The sequence below is a fragment of the Palaemon carinicauda genome, chromosome 1 (genome assembly GCF_036898095.1).
Source record: "Palaemon carinicauda isolate YSFRI2023 chromosome 1, ASM3689809v2, whole genome shotgun sequence".
Classification (NCBI taxonomy): Eukaryota; Metazoa; Arthropoda; class Malacostraca; order Decapoda; family Palaemonidae; genus Palaemon; species Palaemon carinicauda.
This window is the reverse complement of record NC_090725.1, coordinates 240,283,845-240,303,338: the sequence shown is the minus strand read 5'-3', so window position 1 is coordinate 240,303,338 and position 19,494 is coordinate 240,283,845. Positions and strand designations below refer to the sequence as shown.

At 38.6% G+C, this 19,494-nt stretch overlaps 1 protein-coding gene across 4 annotated transcripts in view; it reads right to left on the bottom strand.

Annotated features, from left to right (window-relative positions):
- Positions 1-19,494, bottom strand: part of LOC137654543 (probable cationic amino acid transporter) — an 837,555-nt gene that overhangs the window by 43,512 nt on the left and 774,549 nt on the right. For all 4 annotated transcript variants that reach the window (XM_068388280.1, XM_068388287.1, XM_068388273.1 and 1 more), the window contains exon 10: positions 7,756-8,268. In XM_068388280.1, the coding sequence (XP_068244381.1) occupies positions 7,756-8,268 (513 nt within the window). The remainder of the gene's footprint in view (positions 1-7,755; positions 8,269-19,494) is intronic.

Below are 19,494 nucleotides of genomic sequence, written 5' to 3'. Positions count from 1 at the left end.
CCTAATTTCGGTAGGAACCATGTCCATGGTTGTTACCACCGGGTCCCCTACCGTATACGAAAAAGTTACATACAGGGTATTAGGAAGAGGTACAGTGAACCCTCGCTACTTCGCGGTTCGACAATCGCGGATTCACCACTTCGCGGGGTTTTCCCATAACCCATATATATATACATATCGCGGATTTTCCGGAAAATTCGAAAATACCGCGAAATCTGAAGACAACCAAATACGATATTTTGTTACCTGTAATTCCATTAATACTGTAATTAGTAATATCTGCTCTTACTGATTGTTCATTGCATTACATATGATATATAATTCAGCACAGAAAGAAATAAAACACGAAAAGAGAATGTGATCATACGATAATTCAGTACGTAGTAAAATTAAATCGAACATGAAACGCAAATCAGATGCAGTCATACCATATTAGAATGGTGTGTACTGTAATGGATGTGCTTCTTTTCCATGAATCTTTTGTATGTATACGTACGTAGTACAGTACTGCATCCAATAATATTCTTTGTTGCAAAAATCACATTTCGAATAAGCGTACGAGAGAGAGAGAGAGAGAGAGAGAGAGAGAGAGAGAGAGGCGTAAAATAGCGTACGTAAATTTTTATTATTATTATTATTATTATTATTATTGTTGTTGTTGTTAATAAAATTATTATTGTTATTATTATTATCATTATTATTATTATTATTACTGTACAGTATTATCATCATTATTTATTATTATTACGGTATTGTACTTAATCTACGTACGTTCAGTATGCGCGGGGCATCTTCTATGAGTAACCAACGCATCATAGTACTGTAAGACGGGTTGTGATTGGTTCAAGCGCTGATAGATGACGAATCAGAACTCAAGTTTTGTTATCTAGCCTGTGATTGGTGTTTTGCCCGCATCTTCTACCCGCAGCATCAAAGTTCTCGCGGGGCTGGATCGTTCACTTTCTCTTTCCGCGTATCGCTGAGTAGACGTTCTTAAGTTTGTGAAGTTTAATCTGTGCTGTGTGCGACTGTTTTAAGTTGAACTTTTTGTTGAACTTTCTGTTAAATCCTACTGTACAATGCCTCCCAAGCGTTCTGCTTCTAGTAAGGCTGGTAGTGAGCCTAAACGCCACCGAAGGATGATGACGATAGCTGAGAAGGTTACGCTTCTCGACATGTTAAAAGATGGTAGAAGTTACGCGGCCGCCGGCCGCCATTTTGGCATCAACGAATCCACCGTTCGCTATATCAAAAAGGACGAGGCGAACATTAGAAAGACGGCTGCAATCACCTTTAGCAGATCAGCGAAGCGAGTCGTTACAACGCGTAATAAAACGATCGTACGCATGGAAGGTGCTTTAGCTGTGTGGATTGCCGACTGCCGGAAGAAGAACATAGCCTTGGATACGAACACCATCCAAACAAAGGCTTTGAGTTTATATGAGAATTTTGCTGCAAAGGAACCTAAAGACGACGACGGCAACCATGCTGAAGATGATGATGATGCAGATGATCCTCAACCAGGGACATCCACTGATTCCCAGCCTCAGAAACGTTTTTCCGCAAGCAAAGGATGGTTCGCGAAGTTTCAGAAACGCTTCGCCCTGAAAAGCGTTTCCCTGCATGGGGAGTCTGCTTCCGCTGACACTGCCGCTGCTGAAACTTACGTGAACCAGACGTTCAAGAATATTATCGCCGAAGGTGGATACAAGCCGGAACAAGTCTTTAATATGGATGAGACTGGCTTGTTTTGGAAGAGAATGCCGTCGCGAACTTTCCTGTTCAAAGAGGAAGCCAAAGCCTCTGGCTTTAAGGCATTCAAGGATCGCGTTACCCTCGTGATGTGTGGCAATGCTGCTGGATTTTTGTTAAAGCCGGGGCTTATTTATAAGTCGAAAAATCCTCGCGCTTTGAAAAATAAAAATAAGAATCTCCTTCCCGTGTACTGGATGCATAATCAAAAAGCATGGATTACGAAGATGCTGACCTCCAACTGGTTCCACCAGTGTTTCATCCCGCAAGTCCATGAATATCTCTTAGAGAAGGGCTTGCCATTCAAGATCCTTCTCCTTATGGATAACGCTGGTGGACACGCAACTGACCTGTCGCGTGAGGGCGTTCAGGTTGAGTTCCTGCCACCCAACACCACGTCATTAATTCAACCGATGGACCAGGGGGTTATCAGGGCGTTCAAGGCCCTCTACACGAAGAATACCTTGGCGGACCTCGTTGCGTGTGTGGATGCTGCCCAAGATGACGAGGATGAAGATTTCAACTTGAAGGCGTACTGGCGGCAGTACACCATAGCCACGTGCCTGCAGAATATTCAGAAGGCACTTCAAGAGATGAAACCTGCAACCGTGAATGCGAGCTGGAAGAAGCTGTGGCCCGATATTGTTTACGACGACAAGGGATTTACTCCGTCGGAAATCCAACACTCTGCAATACGGAAATCTGTGCAGTTGGCTGCCATAATTGGAGGTGACGGGTTTGGCGACATGACGACTGAAGACGTCGACGAGTTGTTGGACTGCCATTCCCAGCCCCTAACTGACGCAGACCTCGAAGACCTGACGAAATCGGCAAGTGAGGAAGAGAGTGATACCCAGGAAGAGACCCAAGAAAATGTCGAAGAAACGGGCTTAACATTAGAACGGCTTGCCAAGTTCTGCAACCATATCAAGGAGGCGAAAGAAATGTTACAAGAGTGGGACGAGGATATGGTTCGCTCGATGCAATTCTCCAACAAGGTCGATGACATCATGACTCCCTACAGGATGCTCTTGGATTGAAAAAAGAAGCAGCGGCAACAACTTCCGATCACAATGTTCTTCCAGCCTCGCAAAAAAGAGCCAGTTCCTCCTGCTAGTACGCCTTCGGAAGAAATTGAAGAAGTTTCCCAGGAAGAAGTTGAAGAGGTGTCCCAGGAAAAGACACCTCCGTCTGAAGAGACGTAAAATACTATCATTGACTGCACAGTAGAACACATCATCAGCTTCATCATCATCATTTCTACTGTGCAGCAAATTCATCGCCATCACCATTCAAGTTTTTCTTCAACTTCTTTCGTGGTGAGTACAGTAACAATCTTTATTTTTTACTTTAATATTCTTACTGCCTGTTTTATAGTTTAGTAATGTACGTACTGTATGCATTAAGTTAAAGGGAAGGTTTTAAAAGTCTACATGTTGTAACCTATCATATTTTTTTTGGTTAAAATTTACATTTACGTACGTAAAACAATCTCTCTCTCTCTCTCTCTCTCTCTCTCTCTCTCTCTCTCTCTCTCTCTCTCTCTCTCTCTCTCTCTCTCTCTCTCTCTCTCTCTCTCTCTCTCTCTCTCTCGTAAATTGTTTTCCTGCTTTGCTACGTACAAGTACTGTATAATTTATATTTGTAAGGTAACATATTTTGTAAATGCTTTTACTGTAAATACTGTATGTACTGTATCATTATTTATCACTATCATCATGCGCGTTAAATGCCTTGTTTGTTCTGAGCGTGGTTGTTTACTGAGCGTACACGCCGTCGTTTCAGGCGGCGTCATAAAGAAAAAGATTTCATTTGGAAGTCCTAAGAAAAATACGTAAACTAAAACATTGGTAATAAAAAAATCAACATACAATACTGTATAATCAATATAATCGATGCAAAAACTAACCTATACATATATGTGTACACTAAATGAGATTGTTTCTTCATTATGATCAGAGATGAACGTAAACAAAACATTGGTTGCCATTTTTTATCGTGCTTTTTAGGTGTTTAGGAAATGCATGATATAAAATCGCCTTTAATATTTGTGCCTGTTTTAGTTTAGGGTGCTGTAGTACATGCATTAAGTGTTCTGTACATTAAAGGGTGGTTTGTTAACAGTACTACGTACAAGGGAAGGTTTTAAAAGTCCGAATATACATGTTAAATAAATAGGTAAATATGATGTCACTACTTCGCGGATTTTCACCTATCGCGCCCGCGTCTGGAACCTATCTACCGCGATAAACGAGGGTTCACTGTATAATAATCTATTTTTATGCATAATCTTCACTTATATAATTTGCCTAACTAGCTAATATTATAGCTAAATACTGGGAAAGTCGCCCTACTAGCTAAATAAAATGCAATAATAATGGCGACAGCGGTCGTAAAAATGGCCGCCTCTGGTCGTGGCAATGGTCAACCTAACACACTTAAATTATTGGAATTCAACTGTGAGACGGGAGCCAAAATTTATACATAGGGAAGAATTAATACTCAACTTTCCAAAGAATGAAGTTGCTGGAGATTGCATGATTAATATTCCGATAACATTGGGAGAACACTTAGTCATATCGGCTACAAGTAAAGGAATGGCGGCCAGTAGTAGTGCGGATAGGAGGTCCACCGGCTACCTAGATCGACACCCTGTTCTTTCGCCACTCTTCCCCCTCAAAGAGTTAAATCTATTCGGGGTGAAGATAGCTATGTGTTGTATCTAAAAATATGTCCCCTGATATTATGTGATATCCTTAATTTTTATTATGGATACTCGCGCCAGGAGTTAGAATCCTGGAGACCTTCGGTTTATTTCTCTGGGAGTATCACTGTAGCAAATATCCCTTAGAAAGGCTACCTAAAGGGACCTTCCATCAGGACGACATGGCCGAGCCTAAAAATGCATTTCACATCTGTGTTTAGAGTAGTTTTTGCAGCAACACATCTCACCAAGTATTGATTATATAATAATTTTGATAATACTAATGTTGTTTTACTTACATTTTTCTTAGAACTTCAAAATAAATGAAATGAATGTGATTTTATATAATGTTTTCCCTAAACCACTAGCTCAAATGGAAACCTCTCATTTTTTTACGATTCTTCGTCGATCATAATGAACAAACGAACGCATTTACACATCAATGATCAAAGTGATAACTACCAATACTAAGAGCTTTTAGTAAATATGTTATTACAAATATTTTTCATACCGTATTTATATAAATCCCGTCAAATATTAAAATCATGAAAACCATTTATCAGTCACCATTTTAAATTATAAGTTATTGAACAACTGAGTTACCACTGTAACGTTCAAATTTGACAGAGATAGTGCGAGATTAGAAAAAAGGAGGATAATTTGAATTGTGATAGATTTTTAATGAAAAATTAATATTGTGCAACTCTAAATGTTATTACTACCATCATTAACACTACCATTAAAATTATCAAAAGATTAGAGAAAGATAGTGGCCAAGAACATAACCACGACTCTATGTTTACATTTTGACAGCTGACCTCGCATAGATGAAAGTCGATTTCATTGTTGACATGGAATTTTTCATCACATAGGCCATTTGTTATGAAATCATGGCAATAAAATGCAAGATAAATATGGGGGGTGTAAGTATCATAGCAGCCACCTGTATGTGTGATGACAACTGAGTAAGAATACAGTAGTGCAAGGGGGATCACAGGGAGCATTACCTCCGTTAGATAAGTAGGTAAGGATATGGCTTGTAGGTCAGGTTAGGGGGGGAAAGTTAAGTATAGTTGGTGTCCATATTTTATGCTCGATGGAGAAACTGGCGGCCGATATACAAAGGCTCCAAATATGGTTTGGTTACATTTATTACCAGTCACCATATCTAGGCCTACCGTGTGTGCGTGCATGCACAGATTGCCCTGACCTTGTGTCCGAGCAGGGAAAAGGTTTACTAATATACTTAAAAAGGCAATAGATTTGATATGTTTTGTGGCACTTGACTCACAGATTTTGAACAGCTTTGCATATACAGAAAAATTATTTTTGAGAACTATCAACCGTATAAATGGGGATTCCCACAAATCGAACATGCATAATTCAGGATGGACTGTACTTCTGCTTTCCCTCAGGAACTTCCTTAAAGTCAAGGTCTCATCCATCAACAAATTCTGCTAGAGGACCCAGCGCAACAGAAATCAGAAGGGAAGACAACAGGTCAAGCGATGTAGATCTGGGGCTGCTGAACCCTTTAACAGAGATCTAGCTAAAATTTGTGCATGGTCCAAATTATGGGGCATGAAGTTAAATCCTAACAAAATTAAAATTATGATTGTAAGTAGGTCAAGGACAGGGGCTCTTCAACATCCAGCTCTGGATCTTAGCAATGATAATGTTTCTTTAACTGTATGACTCTTTTAAAATTTTAGGAGAGATTCTCGACAGCAAATTAATTTTGAGAAACACATTAGATCTATCTCTTCTTCAACTGCACAAAAAATTGGCTTATTGAGAAAGTCTTTCAAGATTTTTGGCGATCAATCTATTCTGAAGAAGTGTTTTAATTCTTTCATTCTACCTTGTTTTGAGTATTGTTCTCTTGTCTGGTGTTCAGCTGCTGATTTTCATCTTAATTTGTTGGACAGGAACTTACGGTCTATAAAATTCCTTATTCCAGATCTAGATATTACTCTCTGGCACCATTGTTCAATTAGTTCATTGCAGGCTGCATAAGATTTTTCATAATTCTGACCATCCTTTGCATTCAGATCTTTTCGGACAGTTAAATCCTGTTTGTAATACTAGGCATGCAGTTAATTCTAATAGTCGGGGCTTTTCCATCATGAAGTTTAATACTTCACAGCATTCTCAAAGTTTTATTCTATCTGTGACCAAGTTGTGGAATGAGCTTCATAATCAGGTAATTGTTTTGGTAGAACCTTCAAAAGTTCAAACTTGCAGCAAATGTTATGTTGAACAGGCTGATAGAAGTCTGTTTTTATAGTTTATATATAAAAGGTCTGTTTTAATGTTGCTACTGTTCTTATAACTTCTTATTTTACAGTTCATTACTTCCCTTGTAGTTTCTTTATTTCTTTTCCACACTGGGCTATTTTTTTCCCTGTTGAAGCCCTTGGGCTTATACATCCAGCTTTTCCAACTAGGGTTATAGCTTATCTAGTAATAATAATGAAGAGGAGCTATAAAGTTTTCAAGATATCAGCTTGGGCGTTTTCATCTCTGTACTGAAGAATCCCTCTTAAACTACTACTTCCTCCTTTCCTTTGTGAAATCATCCACTGCAGAGGAGACCATGACTGCCACTCATCGCAAAGGGATGACTGCGAACAGTCATGCTCTCAGAAAAAAGCTTAAAGCAGGTGAGGATCAACAGCAGACTTTGACATAAACCTGCCACACTTTTAAACAGATCTACCACCATACAGTTATATTTCTCCATACACTGCAAATAAACCTAAAAAGATTAATACAGCCAAAATTGAGGAGACAGCAAGAGGAATATGCCTACATCTGCAGCCGAAGTCAAAAGCAAGTGTCTAGCTAACTGTTAGGCGAGCCATATTTACCGATCACCCACCAGTAGTTATAAATCCCTCATTAAAGCTTTAACAGCTATTCTAGCTTTGGTTTAGTCACACTTATATTAAAGGATGATAATTTGTATTGGTGTAGGAACAAGTTACAACTTAGCTAAATTATTATGAGCAAATTAGGATATAAAAGAAAATTTTAAAAATTTTCTGTGCTTGAAAAGAAGTCAGATTAAACTACAGTATTGAGTGATTAATATGTCAAAAATTGTAAGTCACAACGAGAATTATAGAAAGGAAATGGTACAAATAAATATAGCTTGATGATAAGAGGCTGGAAAGTCAAAGCAAAAGTCTTATTTGCATAAAACCTGTGATCCAAAGAAGTGCATGCATGATATACAATATGTTGCATCATATGAATAGAGGAACTACTGACAGGTAAAACTGATGAATATTTTTTACCTGAAAAGTATGATTTCTTTGACCTGACCATCCATATACAGCCACAACTGCTGCAACAGTAACAGACACTAGAAGAATAGTTAATGCTATGCAAGCCCTTCTGGCTGTAACAAGTGTTGGTGCTCTTGGTATGCCCTTATCTAATGTAGCTACTCTCAATTTCTCTTGATAAGCTGCAACAGCTGCATCTATGTCCTCATCAGCATCAGTATCTGTACCATATCCAGATGCTCCAGATTCTGAATCTGATGTGGCATGATCTGCAGTATTCATTGTGGGAGTTTTCTGAATTACTTGGGTTTCACTTCTTGTTTGATTAGCTTCTGATGTTGGTGATAACAAAAGGTCATGCACTGGTGAGCATGGTTCACTCTGGGGGTTTTCTAACAGAGGTGCAGTATCTCTGTTGTCTGGACTCAAGCCACTGATTCCACTTTCAGCATCTGGGGATTTCGATGGAGACTGCTTACCTTTCGTAGGACGCACTCTATATGGCAAGACGCGCAAACCATCCTGAAATAAGTATATTTCATACAAAAATGTTCAAGTTAATAAATTTGGTGATACACTGTAATGCACTAACACGATAATCCCTAAAATCTTAAGAGAATGTGCAGTGGTTTCTTAGTGGTGAATATAACAAACTTAACTGTACTGTATAAAAAATTTTCAGTGAAACGAAAGGCGATTATCTATAAAAGTAATATGTATTAATTAAATGGTCGTCATATCATTATGTCAGGAAATGTGTTAATTCATATATATTTATAATAAATGAGTTATGAAATTTAAGTAATTGATCATTTGATAAGTTATTCCTTTATTAGGGGGGAGAGAGAGAGAGAGAGAGAGAGAGAGAGACGAAATATGCTGAGTAATGCAGTTCGGTACACCGACAATTCCGCACTGGATAATTCAGCGCTGCCAATCCAGCGAATGACAATTCAGCTTAGAATCAATTCAGCGCATGACAATTCAACACTAGGACAAATCAGCACAAGGATAATTAGGCGCCAAAGGCACACACGGTTCAGTGAATGACAATTCAGCATAAGAACAATTCAGCACCGTAACAAGTCAGCATAAGGAAGCAACTACAAGGATATTCAGCAAAAAGTTTTAACACTTTATTGATAATATATAAAAAGGGATATAAAAGATTTATTAAATTTACATATTAAAAATAATGCATACACTATATGTAAAAAGAAATGAATTAATTTATTTCTGCAATTCAATGAGGTAGCTTATATTTTGTAAGTATTCCAACTTATCAAATCGACTTCCATACTCATTAACAAGCGTTTTTATTGCCTTAGCTGTCCTTTGGTATTTTGGGTTTTTTCCTACCATCGTCGTGTCCAGCTCTTATTTTCAGTATCCTTTTCTCTATGCTATCTTGCTCTAGTTTAAGAAACTCGACAAACTTATAAATGTTCAGGTAATACAATATCACTGACATCATTAGGTGCTGGAATTGGCTCACCATCTCTTTTTCGTCGGCGCTGAACAGTCCGTTGTAATGAAGTATACTTAGGGAGTAAAACCGTAGCTTCATCTGGCAAAGAGACTTGAGTTTCTTGAATTATTCTTCTTGGGACATCATTAGATGCACTGGCTCGTTCACGTAGGTCAGAAACCATCTTCTTCATTGCTGATACTGCTGGCTGAGGCACATGATTATGGGCCTTTACATCTTCCCACAAGTTTCCGTTGACATGGATTCGACCTTTGCATCTGTCTTGTGTACAACGCCAAGACTCTTTTCCATTCCGAAGTTTTCTATCCAAACGATAGCAAAATCCATTTAATAGAATATGCACGCGTCCTTTCTCCGATAAAATCCGCTCCATAAGGCTGGCTTTTCAGTTTTAACTAAGCAAATGTTTATAAACAACTGTATTCCAAAAAAGGGAATATATACCGTCCTAAGCTTGTACTATAACTTTCTTTATTTATTCAGTGGTTGTTATTGTTAACAACCATGAATTACAACAGTAATGGTTTAATAATAATAATAAGAAAAATAATCTTTATATGCTAATTATAAGATAAGGGTGAATGTGTGTGCATTTTTGCACTGAATTGTCCTTGCGCTGATTTATCGTTGTGCTAAATTGTCATGCGCTGAATTGATTCTAAGCTGAATTGTCATTCGCTGAATTGGCAGTGCTGAACTGTCGGCGCTGAACTGTCCTACGCGGAAGCGTCGGCACACGATGCTGTTCAGTAGACAAAACAACCTGCCTTTCTCGGGAAAGGCACACGCTAATTCTAAAAAGCCTGCCACAAACAAGGGACTTGCGAACACAGGAGCAGCCATTTTGTGAGATTGATGCAGGCCACGCCTTGAGTGAGACTATAAAAGAACCAAGTAAGCAAGAAGGAGCCTTCTTCCTACGACAATTACCAAAGTATAATGGTCGTAGTGGACCTCCATCTGACCATCGTCCCCCCTTAGGGGTTGGGCCCTTCAGCCGAGACGTCGGCACTTTTATCTTTTAAGATGTGGTGCACCATTGCCACATAGTAGCAGTGAAGGAGAATTCACTCCTTCCCACTCACTTCTGGTTTGCGGTGACATCTGCAGTCTTGAAAGCCGAGATGAATAACCTCTGGTCTGGGATGCTGGAGGGAACGAAAACCCCCTGGCCGGTGATGCTATAGGGGACCATCCAAAAGTTGTGTTCAAGCCAAAGTCCCTTTCTGCCTGATAAGGGGGCCCATTGATTTCATATAATCAATACGAATTCTCATCAAGAAGAGTCTACAGGAATAACAAATAATATTGTATCAATAAGTGTATTAATCATAACTCTGTGAATGAATTATGAAGTAAAGCCACGAAAGCAACACAGCATATCCATACCCCGGTCCCTTGTCTACATGTCAAATATTTTATGAATACTTGCACTGAATAATTATTTATAAATAATCACTCAAATGAACATTATTAAAACGCACAGCTTCAATTATCTGAAAAATTATCTACGAAGCTTCACAAGTAACTGGCACAACCTAGGGTATTTAGTACCATGAATATAGGCAATGGAAATGCCAAGTGAGAGTTTATTTTTTTTAAACTATTGTGAATATATAGGAGTTACCTTTCAGTTTTGTAGAACAAAGTAGATTCTGTTTTTATTGTTAAACTTTCCTCTAGTTTAGCCCTTAATCTATTGCCCCTTTCCACCAATTCTTGGGACCCCTGATAGTGCTAATTAAAACATGGAAACCCTTACTAATGGTCAAATGGCCTGGAAAATGAGTATTAACAATAGGATCACTGCCCTAGAGTGGGATCGCACAGCACACACCACCCTAAATAGGTAGCAGTGACATGCTAAATAAGAAAGTTCCCAAATCCTCATCTGACATATCCAGCACAGAATATACAAGTCCATCCATGATTGGCCTGGTGGGCCATGAAGAGTAGGAGTAGTAGCATAACATCTGACAACTGTATACTACATTCATCAACTACTGAGGAACATTGAATGTTATCTTCAATTAAAAAGGACTGTTGAAGTAGTAATTAAAATACCAAATTATATTCTAATGTGTCGTCAGTACTTAGATTCCCAGTGCAAAGAATTTGAGAAGAATTTCCCTCACAGCAATACTTGCTTCTGTTGTTGTTATCCTAATAAAGGTTTGTGTTTATTTTCAGTGTGCGAGATTTGCTCAAGTAGGAGATATTTTCATTTTCTTCTGTAAATGTATGAGTGAACAAAACCATATGTCTGCCAGCATTAACTCATAATTGTGTATTTTCTTTGTGAAGATCTAAAATATATAACATGATGCAACAACATAGTTTCTCAAGGAAATTGACCTCTTCAACTTTTTATATTCATGCCTATGGCTAATAGATACACAAAATTATATACTTTCAATATTTCCAAATACTATTTAATTTTCATTTGATTTATATGCTTAACAAGTATGGTCTTCTTTGTATAGATATGTGCTCCTTTTTTTATGTTGGAAGTAATGATCGAAGAAAAAATGAGAGAGAGAGAGAGAGAGAGAGAGAGAGAGAGAGAGAGAGAGAGAGAGAGAGAGAGAGAGAGAGAGACTCGCTATTCATAATGTTTACTGGATTCTCATTGTTGCTGTGCTTTTAACATTCAACTGTGTGTGTGTAATGTGCGTTTAGAAAGCGCTATTGCTTTTATACTAGGATCTTTTTCCTTTACATTTTGAATGTGTCCAACTGGTTTACAGTATAACTTTTTCTGATATCTTTTTATTTTCAAATTAACACTGCATTTAATTCCTTTTTACCATCATGTGTGTTTTCTGACAATTTTATTAATCTTATTTTATGGAAAGTGTTGTTGATCTATTATGGTTAACTTGGTATAATATTTGAAAGTATGAACTGCCTAAGTTTAAACTAAGTAGTTGTCTCTAATGCATACTTGGAAACCTAGATGTGTGGAGTCTTTGGTGAGAGATATCTCTCTGTTGATTAGAAACAGCTCAAGAAAGGTGGTGTTATTATAAAGGCTTTTAGTGGTTGTTGACCTTTAACAGCTGCAACTTAAAACACCCATCACTTTTTAACTGCTTAGTTCATTACAAATACACTGGATTTTAACCACAGCATTCATTACAAATACAAATAAAACATATATATTCTCTAAAATAATACAATAAAATAACCTGCCAAGCTCATTTTGTACCTGCAGTATATTAACATGCAGCCTGTGCTTGACACTCAAAAGATACTTTAGATTGGCTTAAAACAAACAATTGGAACCATAAACATTACAAATGCTTGAATTATAGTTGTAGAATGAAGGGCTCTTGATAGAAAGAAAGAACTGTTTTAGGAGATACTGCCTGGTCCTCAAAGACTTTCCTGATAGGCTAGAAATAGGAATCCAATATAACAAAATATATACTATATCAAAGAATATAGTCTTACCTGCCTTAAGGCCAATGAACCAACAAGTAAGTAAAGACTAAGTTTTTGTAGGGATGCCTAGAGGTTCAGGATCTCTGGAACCCGTCACAGCACCTCTTATTCTATGTTCATCTGGTAGCAAATGATATATCAGTGTTATATTCATCTTCTAGCAAATGACACCTCACCTAGTGAGAAAAGGTTTTGTCCACTTGAAATATGATAAAACCACATGGGTGGTTTTTTACCATTGGAACCCATAATTTTCTATATCAGTAAGCCTCATATTATATACCACCTCCATTTACAGTCTAGGTAGGTAAAATAATCATGGTGAAAACACATTACGTCCAAAAAATGGGTTTTACCCTATGACAATACTTACTGGAAAGAAGTAATAAGTTAATCCACTCATTTTATGAGAAGAATCTCTTATGAGGTGGCTAGACGTCCATCATGTGACATTTCTTGACGGCCTAGGATCACTACCCACTGCCAGACTTCCATCTGTAGGGGCCATAATTCTACCAAATAAATGTTGGGAGCACCGAAAGGTGATAGGATATGTAACGGCTCCTCATTTATCCTTCCCCTTAGAGGATTAGACTGCGAAAGGTCTATTTGGGGTGCAGATACCTATGGTTATCTTAGGATACGTCCCTGATTATACACGATATCTTCGGATAGTCGTTCCGGGGGTTAGAACCCTGTGATACCTGACGGTAATTTTCTTATAATATCAATCGCAGAAATATTATACAGTAGAAAGTTGCTGGAGGGAACTTCCATCAGGATGACATGGCTATCTCACCCAAAAATAGATTTTTCCTACGTCAAAATCCCTTTGATTTTTTTCAGGTAGTTTCTTGAAAAGCACCCTATGCCCCAACCAACCCATAGCAGAGGTGTCAACCCCTTCTGATGTCAATCAATGAGCAACATAATTAAGGTGGGGATCCAGGGGCCTGGTAAAAGCCCTGGTGGAGTGTTGAAGGCCCATACCAAAAACAATTTTTAAGGTTTTTGAGGGGAATTTGAAGGCTTTTGGTAACATTATTTTCCTAAAAAGGCAAGACATGCAACAAATAAGCAACATAGATTATTATATTTCAAATAATTTCTTTTTCCATGTAATATGTCCTCTTTACATATTATGTTGGTATATAGTTATCCAGTCAGGAAATTATTGTAGTTTTTGACATAAGAATGATCATGATCATTTTCACCATGTTCATATTGAAAATAATCAGTAAATCACAATTCAAAATAAATCGAATAAAAAAATTCCAGTTCTTGTCCAGTTCTAGTAAAATACACCACAACTGTTCGAATAATTCACTCATCTCTTGCCTATGTTGTCCTTTTGGTTAATCAAACTAAAGCAGCTATTCTAAACTCAAATTGCCATGGCTATATGAATACTACACATGCTGCACGAGTTTATTTGTATACAGTAGTACCTAAATGTCCTGTCGGTGTTATCAAATTTGTTTTTTCATTTAAAATATTTGTCAAGGCGTAAGATTTTGGTAACCACTTGAGTGAGTGACATGAGGCTGAAATGCGAGTCTCACATAGGGTGCGTGACAGTTGAAAGGTGTGCCATAGTATGTAGATTTGTGGAGCAGTGCGGCCAGTTCCTTTCTCCCTTTCCTTTAATTTACAGCAAAGAACCGATACACATTTATAGCTACGAGAATTGTGTGAGAAGCGAGATGGAATCAAACCCTAAGCCATGTAAACACAAGCTTGGCCCTCTACCATTAACCACTAAGGAGTAAACTATAAGAAAAGGCCACAAAGCAGCTGTGTTAAAATCCCTAATTCTTTCAAATCAATAATATTTCTATGCTAATTTATTTTAATACTAAGGTCAGACATAAGCGTATTGAGAGATTGACTTATTACACTTCATCATCCAATTCTCCGTTCCCCAAAAAGCCTGCCAAGTGTTCATTATAATGCTCAATTATTATTATTATTGTTATTATTATTATTACTAGATAAGCTACAAACCTAGTTAGAAAAGCAGGATGCTACAAATTCTAGGGCTCCAACAAGGGAAATAGCAGAGTTGCTGAATGAAGACGTGTTTCCATGGTGCTCTGTGTTTCAGCTTATATTTCTCATTTGTGAAATCTTTGAAAATATTAGTTAATCTCATTGAGACTAAATTGAAAAGTAAAAGTACACTAAAGTGAAAAGTAAAAGTACACCATAGCTGGTTGCCCCATGTGGATTTTTGAGGGGAGATGTAAAAAAGGGGATATGATGTGGCTGTACCAGGTGCTACCACAAGAAGTGTGTTTATAGAGGCAAACATCAGTGATGAAAATGTACCCAACTTAAAATGGACTGTTCCATACTGTGTAGATGAAGTCAGTATGGGTAAGACAACTATAAAAATGGAGGAAGAACTGAAAATGAAAGACCTATATATGACTGGACATGAAGAGAAAATTGCTGAATTGGAACGCCCAATTGTAGAACTCACTGCAGACGGAGCAAATTCCACCCAGACCTCTGATCTTGCAGAGAAATTTGATAATCTAGCAATAAATATGGAGTTAATAAGTTAACACTTTAAAAATTGATGGACCCAAAACGAGAGAAAATGACATATGCGGACAAAGTTAAGGAAAATATCTACCAGTAATTATATCGACTAAAGCATCAACTAAAATCACTGATGGAAAAAATGAGGTCCGACATGTACTTGAAGAAATTCCAATTCTTAATATGAGGTCAACTTCAAATGGAAATGTTGTTGTAAACTTTGCTGACAAAAAGATGAGAGAGGAAGCAGCAAACAAGATTCAAACCATGGTTACCTACACTGCGACAAGGAAATTGGAAAGCTAAAACCCAAAATTATGATACGCAATGTATACAATGAATATATAGTAGCAAATGATTTGATTCAAAGAAATTGTTGCCTGGACTGTATCCAAAACAAAGATAAATCTGGTATTAAAGAAAAGTGCTGCAGGTGGGACTATCCCTACTTACTGAAATGGGATCCTGAAGTTCGGAAGGCTATTCATGAGAATGGTGACAAAGTAATGTTGCGATGGGGTACTTATGTAATATATGTAAAATCACATATTTAAATCCATGACCTAAGAGGTCAATATGGAAGTTAGGAGCGAGTGTGAGAAATGCCATAGTCAGTCATAAGCAGGATGCGAAACTCAAGACACTGCTGTTCAATTGCAATGTAACATTTTTCATGAAGAGTAAACACAACCAAGCCGTGAGAAAGAGTTGTCCCTCAAACGGAAGCAAGTACCTTCCGATAACCTTCCGGTATTAATGTTGTGTTTACACTAAATCATTAAGTGCTGAGATAACTAATTAGACTTTAACATCAATATGGATATTTTAGTCACTTTCTGGTCATCCGACCAAACCATCTATACTCCTGTGATGGAGATGTTAATAACTGTTTTTAAAGAAATAAACTGTTTTAAAGTTAACTTACTTAGACTTATTCAGAAGAAGAAGTAACCTACCAAGTCTAACATTACACCACATTGAAGAGACATTTGACTAGAAACCTAATGTGTGTTTATAACAGTACCACGCTAACAATTGGTGGCAGCGAATAAAACTCTAAGAACCAGGGAAAGATCTTCAAGAACCAGCGTTCAACATAAATCAACTTTAGTATCATGAGAATCAACAGTAATGAATCTACAATTTTGACGAAATATCTACGTCCACCGAAGAAATGAAAACATTGAATACCAACAAATAAATGTTATACAAACTGAGGAACTGGATCTTCAATCAACATCTTAAGAAAACCAAGGACTGACATTCAACGTTTATTAAACATTCGAGAATCATATCCAGGAAGCACTACATTCAACGGAAATCGGACCGAAAACATTCACCCAAACATCAATAAGAAGAAACAAACCAGTGAGAGAGAGAGGAAATGAAGACATCTATTTTTAGGTGAGATAGCCATGACGTCCTGATGGAAGGTTCCTTCAGTAGCTTCCTAAGGGTATATATGACTACAGTAGATATTCCCAGAGAATTAAACTAAAGGTTTCACAGAATTCTAACTTCTGGCGCGAGTACCCATAAGGTTTCCCTTCAGGATATCGTATAATAACAGGGGATGTATGCTTGACACACCACATAGCTATCTGCACCCCACATAGCGTTTACGCTTCGAGGGGGAAGTGTGGCAAGTATGGGAGGAGCCATTACAAAACTCTCCTCCTGCGTTACTGTTACGGTACCTAGCGATGTAAACAAACTGCCGCCATCGCTGGCCGCCATCTTGACTGACGTCACATCCGTGCGCCTCATTCCTTCCGGCGTCTCTGTCAGCCTCCATGATACAATAAGAAAGGGAGTGGCCTGACAGGCCAGAATAGAGAACTAGGGTGGGTCCATCAGGACGTTATGGCTATCTCACCCAAAAATAGATTTTTCGCTTCACTCAAAATCTGTTTTTTGGGCTCAAGCCATGACGTCCTGATGGAAGTGTACCAGAGAATTAGTGTATCGTGGATTTTTCCCATTTTGGTAGTGCCTTCGAATTCTAAACAATATTCCTTTGGTATGATGACCTTAGAGACAGTGACATCTCCGTTACATGTCATTACCAAAGGCATAAACAATGACATGGCTTCCAGCACCCCCTGGCAGGGAAGTCCTATTTGGACGAAAGGAACATCTCGAAGTAACCTGATGAAGAAAACTCACCTTTAGACGAAGATCTTGTCGGTCTCACAGACAGATCAGGAAAGTTAAGTACTTGTGTAGGAACAAATATTTCACTTTTCTTTAGGTGAGTATATATCAGATAGGAGCAATATTATAACATGAATTATAATAAGAGATCAAAATAGGGGCAATAAAACTCTGTAACAGTAATGTATTTCATATAGTAGGGCGAAATAAGACGCATATGATAGCGAAATTTCTATTTTATTCAAGAAAATATTTGCGATAATATGAAATAAAGTAAATAATTTACAGTAAAATTGTTGGTTAACAAACAGACTAAAGACTACATAAGACAAAGGTGTGGAATCTGAAAAGAAAGAACTTGTCATTACACACAAATTCCAAGGGAACTATAAAGTCTTTTAAAGTCTCAATACACTTTATGTCCAAATAAACATGTGGCACACGTGTTTAAGTCTATGTTACTTCACCTTGTAGAAGAACAGTCTCTCGTGACACTAAGTGGCACTTAAAATCACTATGTATCGCACTAGGGTCAACACAGGCACTCGTTGAGTTAGAGTCCCGAAATAACTCACTGTCTTATGCAGCACTAAGCAGCAGGTTTTAATACACTACCCGCGGCTACCACGAATCTCTTGACTTCGCGCACCTGCTTCGCATAGTGTTTGAAAAACACTCTTGAGGATTTCCAGACTGTGAAAGATCGAAAGCTTTCGAAATCCATTCCTTGAAAGAAATTTAGGGAAGAGGAAACTTTTCTAGGATCATGACCTGCAGGTGTACTATCAGGATCCGCTCTGCGAATAAAGTGGGTGATCTTCGCCCTTAGTTGTTTAAGTGACAAATCACTTCCCGATGTTTCTCCTTTAAAGAGTTGTCCTCCGCCAAAGTCCGAAGTTCTTCGAAGATAGACCTTTAGACTCTCCACTGGGCATAGAGAGACATCTTCCTTCAGAGGGCAGATTCTCCACGTTGATTCCGAAGGGCATGGCCCTAAAAGCGTAAGGAGTTCATTCTTAGCGAGAAACGTTGGGTCAGGGAAGAGGGTAAGTTCCCCTGTTTCGGCGAACTGTATCTGGCCCTCTTCTCTAGATAAAGCCACTATTTCACTGACTCGGGCTCCCGAGGCGAGAGCAAAAAGGAAAATTGCTTTTTGAGTCAAGTCTTTCAGAAGGCAAGATTCATTGTCCAAGCTAGAGGCAAAATGGAGCACCTTATCAAGAGACCAGGAGATGGGTCTCGGAGGGGGTGCAGGACGGAGTCTAGTACATGCCTTTGGAAGTTTGTTAAAGATTTCGTTGGACAGGTCTATCTGGAAGGCATAAAGTACATTGGCTGCTAAGCCTTGTCCATGAAGGTGAACGAAGAAGGACAGGCAGAAATCTATGGAGATTTCCGTAGGATTCTTTGCCTTGACGAAAGACACCCACTTCTTCCAGGATGACTCATATTGCCTTCTGGTAGACTTTTCGTATTCCTCTAGGAAGTCTAAACATTTCTTCGAGGTTCCGAACCTTTTCTTCACGGCCAGGGAGAGAAAATCATGAGATGAAGATCTCTGGTTTTCCTTGATGAAGCGAAGACAGTCGACTTATGAACATGCTGGGAGAGAACTGGGTCCGGCAGAAGGATCAGCTTGGGTTGTAGCTCCAGGACTAGAGGGAACCAGTTGCTCCGGGGCCACTTGGAAGCCACTAGGGCTGCTGTTCCCTTGAAGGTTCTCAGCTTAGAGAGGACTTTCAGCAGAAGGTTGGGTGGAGGGAACAGGTAAATCTTGGACCATTTGTTCCAATCCAGGGACATGGCGTCCACCGCTTCCGCTCTGGGGTCCTCGTATGGGGCCACGTAAAGAGGAAGTTGGTTGTTGTCGCTCGTCGCGAAGAGGTCGATCTGCAGTTCCGGGACTTGACGGGAGATGAAGGAGAATGAGTCTGCGTCTAGGGACCATTCCGACTCTATGGGGCTTGTCCTCGATAAAGTGTCCGCCGTCACATTGTGGAATTCTTGCAGGTGAACTGCTGAGAGGTGCCATTTCTTCTTGTCCGCTAGACAGAAGATGGGGGATTTCTTTTCCTCAGTTTGACTCTAAATTTCTCTTTCTTTTTCTATTACCTCTT